The sequence below is a fragment of the Numida meleagris genome, chromosome 23 (genome assembly GCF_002078875.1).
Source record: "Numida meleagris isolate 19003 breed g44 Domestic line chromosome 23, NumMel1.0, whole genome shotgun sequence".
Lineage (NCBI taxonomy): Eukaryota > Metazoa > Chordata > Aves > Galliformes > Numididae > Numida > Numida meleagris.
This window is the reverse complement of record NC_034431.1, coordinates 2,869,388-2,878,216: the sequence shown is the minus strand read 5'-3', so window position 1 is coordinate 2,878,216 and position 8,829 is coordinate 2,869,388. Positions and strand designations below refer to the sequence as shown.

The 8,829-nt window shown below is 43.1% G+C and overlaps 1 protein-coding gene across 1 annotated transcript; it reads left to right on the top strand.

Moving 5' to 3' along the window:
* LOC110387792 lies at window positions 2,640–6,161 on the top strand. The gene is made up of 2 exons (XM_021376371.1): window positions 2,640–2,713; window positions 3,943–6,161. Exon 2 carries the CDS (start codon window positions 3,961–3,963, stop codon window positions 5,284–5,286), a length of 1,326 nt encoding a protein of 441 aa, XP_021232046.1. The 5' UTR covers window positions 2,640–2,713; window positions 3,943–3,960; the 3' UTR covers window positions 5,287–6,161.

The window sequence follows — 8,829 nt, the reverse complement described above, 5'->3', positions numbered from 1 at the left end:
TGAATGGTTTATATTCCTGTGCCACCTGCTAATAAAACAATGAAGGGGAAATGTAAACACCTATTGATAGATGGCTGTGACTAAGTACCTCTCAAAAAGTTCTCAAGGCCTGTTAAAGCAATTGTGATCTTATTGTAGGTGAGTTCACATGCTGTTATTTACCCTACAAAGGGAAAGTCCATGCTTTATCTCAGAAACATTTGTGTTACCCAGTCTTGGGTAACAAAACACAAACTTGAATAAACAAACAGATGATATTTCATATTAAATCTCCTTTCTCCCTCTCCAAATCAGTGTCTTGACTGTAACAATATAAAATCAGAGAAGATGAGCTTCTGACTGGCTGAAGAGGGGACTACACAAGTCCAAGATGCTGCAGGGTGCGAGGAAATGTGAAAATGAGCACCAGGGGCCTCGGTGATAGGCTGCCCTGCCTGAGGAAGAGCACAACGAAGGCGTGCTGCAAGACCAAAGACAGCACTGAGAAGCCTGAAACCTTGTTCTTGATGCAGGAACACAAAACCTGGCAGAATATTTTTTTCTTAAAAATAACAGATGTCTAAATGTGCTATAGAGATGTTTGGTGTCTGTGTGTGTATATATATATATGTATGTTCCTCATATCCAGCAGTCAGTAAAGACATAAAATACTGTGACAAAACAGACAGCTATGTATCTTTGCCTGCTTACACATGTGCTTGTATGACGTGATGATTTTGATGTCACTAAATATGTAATCATACTTTGTACGTATACACTTGGGTATTTTTCAATTAAACAGAATACATAGCCTCTTGATGCTTCTATTGATAGTAAAGTTTATTTGCCCTCATTTCCAAGTGAAATATGACTTAAGTGCTTCAGCTACTTGCTCCAGCTTTGCCATAACCCAATATTTTAGATGAGGTCTTGGTTTTGGGTATAAAGCATTACTTAGCTTTTGTCATCTATACCTGTCCTCTGGCAGCTATATAGTATTCCCTTCCAGCTATATCCAGCTTAAATCTGTTCTCCTTGGTGGCAAGGCCATCTGCTTGTACACTGAGAATGTGATGCCCTCACCAAAGGGCAGGATCTTCCTTCCAATCCTGCAACTTCAGAGCTTTCTCCTGCTGTTTTAAACACCATATTTACCTCACTGCTCAATTTCAACTGAAGCTCCCCTATTAAATCAGCGCTGCGTCAAAGTATTTTGTATCTATTTTGTATTTACTTAGATATGCAAACTACATATCAAACATGCAGCCTGTAGCACAGCTTTGAATGTCAAGTGGGGCAAGATGTAAGCTATCCCTACCAGGCATATGCTGTGATCAATGATGCATGTACTTGCAGGACTGAAGTTACCCCTCTAAAGTCAACCAGAGATGGTAAAGGAGAACAGCAGAAAAACAGGCAACTTTGATCTTCTTAAGCTTAGTAGCCTCTTCATCCAGTTTTGACTAAATCTTCTTTTCAGATTAGGCTTGATGAGGAGGGTTTCATTAACGTACTAAGTGGCCTGCCCAAACACCTTCTGTTGTCCTTACAGGTAGTAAAAGTAACGAGAAAATTATTGAAAGCAGACTAAGGACTCCCTTGGAGGCAGTGAAAACTGAAATAATTAGAAACAGTCAAAATCTCAAAAGGAAAATCTCACATTTTTTTTTCTCATATTTGTTTAACATGTCCCAGTCTTCTCATTGAAGATGGAGGACAAGCCATTAATAAAAAGCTTTCTTTGTATCCGTTATTTTAGCTGCAATTTTGTGTTAAGGGATACCTGTCAACACACTGACTTCACTTCCATCCTTAATGCACTCATTAGCAGTAGCAGTCCATGCCCCATGCTGACTTTGACCTGGGTAATTCCTGGTCCTTCAGAAATGACATCAGCCTTCCTGCACACCCTGAGGAAATCCAGGATGGTTTGAGTGGGTCTGTTCTGAGAAACAAGGGGGGGAGAAGAAAGAATCAGCTCTGTACTTTCCTGAGCTCTGTCCTTGCAAAACCTCTGTCCATTCAGACTTCAGGAAATACAGACATCCAGAAGAAAAACTTTACTCTTCCTGCATCACCTGCTGGGCCTTGAGCATGACGAGGACTCCCACTACTCTTCTGTCTTTCTGTTGTCCAAAAGAGTTGGCCTTTCCATTTTCTATAGGCAACATCTTTGTTCTAATATATCTGAGCCTACTAATGATGCAAGTGAGAAGATCAGCCCCAACAACGTCCAGCCCCGCTTCCACTACAGCAAAACAAGCAACACTTCTGAACTCACCCTCTCTGAAGGTGGAGGGGTGGGTGGAGCTGAGGAAGAGCCCAGACTTCCCAACACAACCTGCCCTTTGGAAGCTGCTCTCAAGTGTGCCTCTGCCTGTCTTGCTTTACAACAGCGTGTTGTTACAGTATATTGCTAGTGATCTCTCATTTGCAGTAAAGAGAAACTGCATTTTATTTTTCCTTTACCCTCAGATAAAAAGAAAAAAAAGAACCAACACAAAATTGCCAATAAAGTACCAACAGCTGTAAAATAAAGTAGGCAACCATAACAGCTGTTCCCAGAAGGGAAGGAGAGTGGAAGGGAACTAAATATTCAGGGAATTGCTGCCCATGGAGCTGAGGGAAGTGGTTTTGTGTGGCCCCCTACTACTATTTAAGCTGAGTTTGAGGCCCAAAGGACTATTAGGAGGTTTGTGTTGTGTTCTGTTGCTTTTTAGTCTGTTAGAGGCTGGTAAGTTCTCCATTTAATCTAAGCTTTGACATTTTTCTCTAGGTTTAAAGGATTTAATTAAGATATCTGCTGTTAGAAGAAATGTACTGGGGAAATAAGTAAATTTGAAGAGGTTGAGATCACCCTAGATGGCTTTTAGAAAATTGCAGGTCCTGAAATTGTATGCTGGTAGCTTTTTCTTTGCTTTCAGCTGCTGGAAGCGTTATTGAAACCTGCAGCTCCTTCTAATGCACTGGTTTAACTTACAATGAAGTATTTAGAGGGTGCACTTATGTATGGGGAAAGCTATCTGTCTTTTCTTCTTTGCTTTTAAACAAGTGTAAATACAAAGAGTTGAAGGAAACCGTATGACTTCTGGAAGTCTTTAAGAAAAGTGTTGTGATCCAGTAGGAAGCCAAACGATAAACTTAACTTCAGCAAAGTACCCTCAAGTACTACAAGATTTCTGAGCTTAATATTTTGCAGTTCCTTATTTTTTTCAAACGGTTTTTGTAAATCTGATACTGTGCTTCTGGATAAGGCTGGATGCCTACTAAAACGTGGTGCTCTGAAATAATGGGCCTTAGAGCAAGATACAGCTGAGGAATTATAGTGTGGCTGCACTGTCTTAGCCCCACAGTCTGATACTGTCTTTGTACTGGCTGTAGAAATCAAACAAGTCCAAATGACTTCAATCAGAACAAAAGACTTTCCTCTGCGGAGACTAACTGTGCATAGTTAAAGTCATTCATCCTTAACGAAGGCTATGACTTGTTATTTTCCCTTTATAGGATCTCTAGCTGGAAGTGTAAGTTCAGTTTCCCATTAAGGCTGAAGGAGTTGCTGCTGCAAACAAGCAGCATCTGAACTATATTACTCCATGGGATTAACACCAGATACTACTTGGTGTTGATTGCCACCTTACAATTAATAAATGTGGGTGATGTGAATCCCTGATTAAGTGTAGAAGCGTGATGCACCAGAACTGTGTTAGCACTGCAGATCTCTTACCCCCAGTAAAAGTAGTAATATTGTTCCTTCTACTAAAATGATACTTGCTTAGGGTGCACTAGGGGGGTGACCTCTTGTGTGCAGGAACTCTGCAGCTTTGGCCTGTCCTGCCATGTAGGACCTCCTCATCTCCACAGCATGTGCACAGATCACCATAGGAGCTAAGCCAACAAGGCTTTGGTGCTGCAAATGCTGTTGTGAAACAGTTACGATAAACAGGTTTTCTTTTTTTCTTGTAGGTTCTGTTGAGTGACAGCATGGGGAGCAACTTCAGCATGCAGATCTGCTGTGGGAGCTGTAAGAAGCAGGAAGAAGCGAACGAAGAGACAAGTGAGACCAAGCCAATTCTGCACACCTCAGGGGACACACCAATGCACACTGATACGCAGCCTTCCCCACCAGCCCTGGAAGCCTCTGAACGGATCTCTGAAGGAGCTCGGTCACTCTGCTGGGACCAGCAGCTGTCAGCTGATACTGTGGAGGAGAGCATGGAGACCTATTGTCCTGCAGACCCTATGGGAATGAGCGAGGAATGGAAGGCAGCCTGGAGCTCTGTGGATTTCTTGGCGATATCTGCAGATAGGGAGACCAAAGGAGAAGCTGAAGTCTTGGCCCAGCAAGAAAACCAGCAAGAAAGAGAGAGAGCATGTAACACAGAAGAGAAAATAAAACCCACTCCTCATGCTTCTGAGGCCAGGCTGGTTATGCACACAGCTCAGGATCTGCAGCTTTTTGCAGATATAGCTCAGCCTGCTGAGCAGGCTGGGGCTGGTAGTGAGGATGGCCCAGGTGCTGGAATAACTCCCCAGGAAATAAACATTCTCAAGCTCGTGGAAGACACATGGGAAGCTGCAGCCACTCAAGACTTTGAGATCATGCCTCCCACAGAGACTGGTGAGAGTTTCACAGGAAGGAACGTGTCACTGTATGCTGTGCAGAAGATGGCAAAAGAGGCTGAGGCCAACCTTCCTGCTGGGCACACAGAGCAGGCAGACAGTGCTAGCTTTGCTGAAGGAAGTGCTCAACTCACCGAGAGTGTCCAGATCACACCTCTTGCAAAGGCTGCTTCTCTAATGAATTTGCAGGCTACAGAGGAGACTGAGAATACAATGGATCCTTCAGAAGCCATAGTAAATGCTGTGGCTGAGATGCACTCTGCTTCTGCAGTGCCTCAGGAAGCCCTGTATCCAGAAGGGGAGTCTCTGGAGCCAGCCAACCAGCTGCTTGACTTCTTGCAGCAAGAGACTGAATCTGGGATGGCAGCCACACAAGAGGTGCAGAGCCAAAGCTGTGCAGAACCTGCTGAACTGAGTGAGGTTTTAAGTCAGTTAAGTGATGAAGACCAGGAAGTCCTCAGTGATGTGGTGGAAAGTGAGGAGACCAGGGAATGTGATCTAGAAACTTCAGCAGGTGAGGCAGAGCCCCAGCAGAGGGTTGTGCAACAAAAGCTGCAGCTTCCAGAGGAACCAGCTTGCACTCAGATGCTTACGGAGGAAGAAGCTGAGTTGCTCGGTGTGGTACCCTTGCTGTATGAAGTGCCTGGGAGCGGAGGAGATGTACAGGCTGAAAATGCTGAAGCTTGAGAGACGTGAGGTTCGATGGATTGGTGCCCGGTGCCTTTAGGAATTTCAGCCAAAAAAACCAAAGCAATTTGCTATCTCAGCCTGTTGAACCCAGCATTTCTTCAAGTGTGTTCTGGACTTCAGAAAGTGGCTTTGCTAAAGAGACGTGTGAGGTGTGCAGCAGATGTTTCTAGATACTCTCCTGGATTATAGCTTGGTTGTATGGGGTTTTTTTGTTTGTTTAGTAGCTGATTTTTTTCAGGAGATCTTGCTTTGCTGGGGGAGGAGTGGTTCCCTTCAATAGTGGTTTCACTGAAGGAATGCTGAGCACTGCATCCCCAGTGTGGCACAGTGATACGAGGTCTCAGTTGATAGTCTTAAGAGTCTGGGAACAAAATAGACAAATGCTCCTCTCATCTAGCCCAGTTAAATGTTTTCTGTGACTCTCAGCCATCCCTTACCACCTCTAAATGAAATGTTTCAACTACCTCCTTTTATAATTACACGTTTGGTCATTGTTATTTTGTGAATATTGAACAAATTTTCACAAGAAGTCAATGAAATAATATTCCGCTTTGTTTCTTTGTATTCCTTGTAATAGTTGAAGTGCTCATGTGATCTGTACTCTGTGCACAACTTGGAAGAAAAAAATGTAGTCTTGATCAGAATACATAAGTCAGTGTATTGCAGTTTAAATCTACTGACTTTTAATGTTCATAACTTTATGATACCAATAAAATCTTTTAAGATCATGGCAAAAACATGCTGAATGTGTTTTAATTGTTGAGCCTTTATTAAAGAAAAACCTCTTCTTAAGTCTTCTCTATGCTCTTCAAGGGTTAAATGGCGACGGTGTTCTTAGACAGTCCTTCTACAAAACCTGGTGACCATCTGAACTAAAGTGCCCAGATACTTCCATGGGAGGGTATAAAATCTGCTCTTGTAGCTTTTTATAACGTGCCTGAGGATCAGGACTTTAAGTGATGCTGAAAGAAAATACATCACACTGATGACTTCTCTTATTATGCTGGCATGTAGCTGAAAGCTGTGAGGTTGGGAGCTAAATATGCTAAATGAGTTGACAGATGATGGATATTACCCAATACTTTGAAGCAAGTACTCTGGGAATAGGGTAGGCTTTCTTAAACACCTGGACTTCCCTCCTTCCAACTGCACTTCAGCTGACAAAGCACCCTATAAGTCAGACTTTCCAAGCACATCCTTCCTTACTTAAGATTCCATGTGCTGCTAAGAAAGAGGCACCTGTAGTGTTTTTCTATTACTTAAAAGGCTGATAAACCATAGTTTTTGCTTAGGTAGGCAATCTCTGTAGCAATGATGAACATGAGGCTTCTCAGACCTAAAAGCAGGAAGCCATTAAAGAAGCACTCTGCAAAGCCTGCTGCAAGCTCAAACTTTTCAAATTCTCAAACTTGCTTGTCTTACTTGATTTGTTCTGCCAAAAGTCGTGCAGTCCTTACTGCTAAAGCTTGTTTCTAAGGGCTGCTCAGTAGGGAGCCGGGTGAGATAACTGCTACTTTTCCCCCCCAGATATGCCCTAGTAACATAAAACTTCACTTCAGGCAGGAGAGAGGCTTGGATAAGTAATCCCAAAAGAAATTAAACTCGACCATGTTTGTGCCTGCCAATGGGCTGATAAGTTAATTCTGTTAAGCAGGGGTGTAAGTTACTGCACTCTATGAGAAGTTTCCTCGCTGTTTGAGGGTTTAAACGTGTGGTTTCTCAGCCTGGAAACAAGGGGAAAGCAGAAATGTTACAAACTTTGGGAACTGATGGGAAAAGCTCGGCAGGAAAGCTCGGCATCGGCATCCAAGCGGCGCCGCAGAGCTCGCTCGCTGAGTGCCCTTCTTGGAAGAGAAAATTTTTCAAACGTAGCTTGTCATTCCCTTGTAATGTCAGCATGAATGATGAATGAGAGATGCCCCTGGGCAGATCATCCAGTGTATCTAGATGCCACAGTTAATGTGCTGAGAGGCCCTGCCGTGTGCATAGCAAGGAAGAGACAGTTCTAGTAGGAAGGAACAGCTTGAACTGCGTGCAATCAGAAAGCCCAACACAAAGATCAGTGTTCTGCAGTGACGGCAGCACGCTCCTTACAAGTGGTGGTGCCATCTGAATGGCTTCGGAACTGTTCTACGGCGTTCAGTCACTCAACCCAATCCTGAGCTGACATCTGAGCCAAGCTCTTCTTCAGGTCTGTGGCTATTGATATTTGTCAGAGAATCAGCTGTGTTTTTGGAGAACCGCCCTTTTAAATGCATTGAAGTAGGAGAGATCAGAAAGGGCTTTTGGAACAAAAGTGAAATCTAGCCAAGAGAGACGTGATTGCTCTGACAGTAAGAGTTTCTTTCCTCCCCCGTGCTACGTTGCCATTTTCCATAGTGTCTCACATGTAAGAAATTTTCCGGATTGCTTCAAAGTGGGACTTTGTTCATTGGGATGTCTCTTTTTCACAATGACATAATGGTGAGGAAAAAGAACTTACACTTTCAGTCCCAGAAAGATTTCAACCACTTACTGAAATGGTGACAACTGAGCATTTTTCCCTTGCATGGAATGTAACACTTGTAGACAGGAGTAATTTTTCTTCTCAGTTAAGTCAAAATATGAACTCAAAAGTTCCACGTTTCAGCAGTGAGACGTGGATGCTGTAACACATGGTCTCAGAATGGGCAGCATGCATCGAGTAACCTCATCCAAAGCTCCTGCTGCATTTCTGTATCAATGGAATCATTGCAACTAGACAAAGTGTAGCAAGCTGAACCCAGATTTGCCATCAAAAGAAGTAGGTTCATTTAAAAAAGTATTAAAATAGCCTGGAATCCAGCTACTTTGACCTTTTTGTTCCTGTCCAGATCCATTGCTGATGGCAGTGTATATTTAGGATCTGCCTTTATGCTCATGTCTCTGGGTTTAGTTTGCTTTTACTGGATATTTGCTTTTGGTTTTTGCCCATGTGATCTATTTAACTTTACAACTCCCAGTAAGTAAACATAACCAGAGTGATACTGTAATGTTAATGCCAACAGAGGGTGATCAGCTGTGGCTGGAAACATTAAAACAATCTGTAGCCACTGTAAAATAGCTCATTGCCTGTCTCAGTCAGTTGAAGACGGCACAAAAGTGGGAAGGGGGATAATTTTTCACTCCTAACTGCCCAGTATAAAATAATACCAAAGACTGCAGGTTCACTTACATCACTTTCAAGTTAAAGCACTGACTGTGTTCAGTATGCCTGTTCTGCTTCTGCAGATTGCAAGTTACAAATAGTGGTCAGTTTTCACTGTCCCCAACTGCACCGTTTTAATCTTTAGTTTTAGTTGTCAATGCCCATTACCAAAGGACAATAATGACATGAATCTCATATCAGCTGTGCTTAGGACGTGCAGCCATATGCTGTTTCCAATGGCTATGAAATGGCTGGGGAAAACAGTAAGGAAAAAGAAGGGGGGGACTTCAGAACCTGCAGGAACTGACATTGAGGGCCTGAGGGGGAAGCAATTGAGCGTGACCACCTCCTCCTATTTAAGACCAGGTTGGTGC

Excerpts from the sequence above, each read along its gene's own strand:
- LOC110387792 (XM_021376371.1), top strand. The coding sequence starts at position 3,961 with ATGGGGAGCAACTTCAGCATGCAGATCTGCTGTGGGAGCTGTAAGAAG.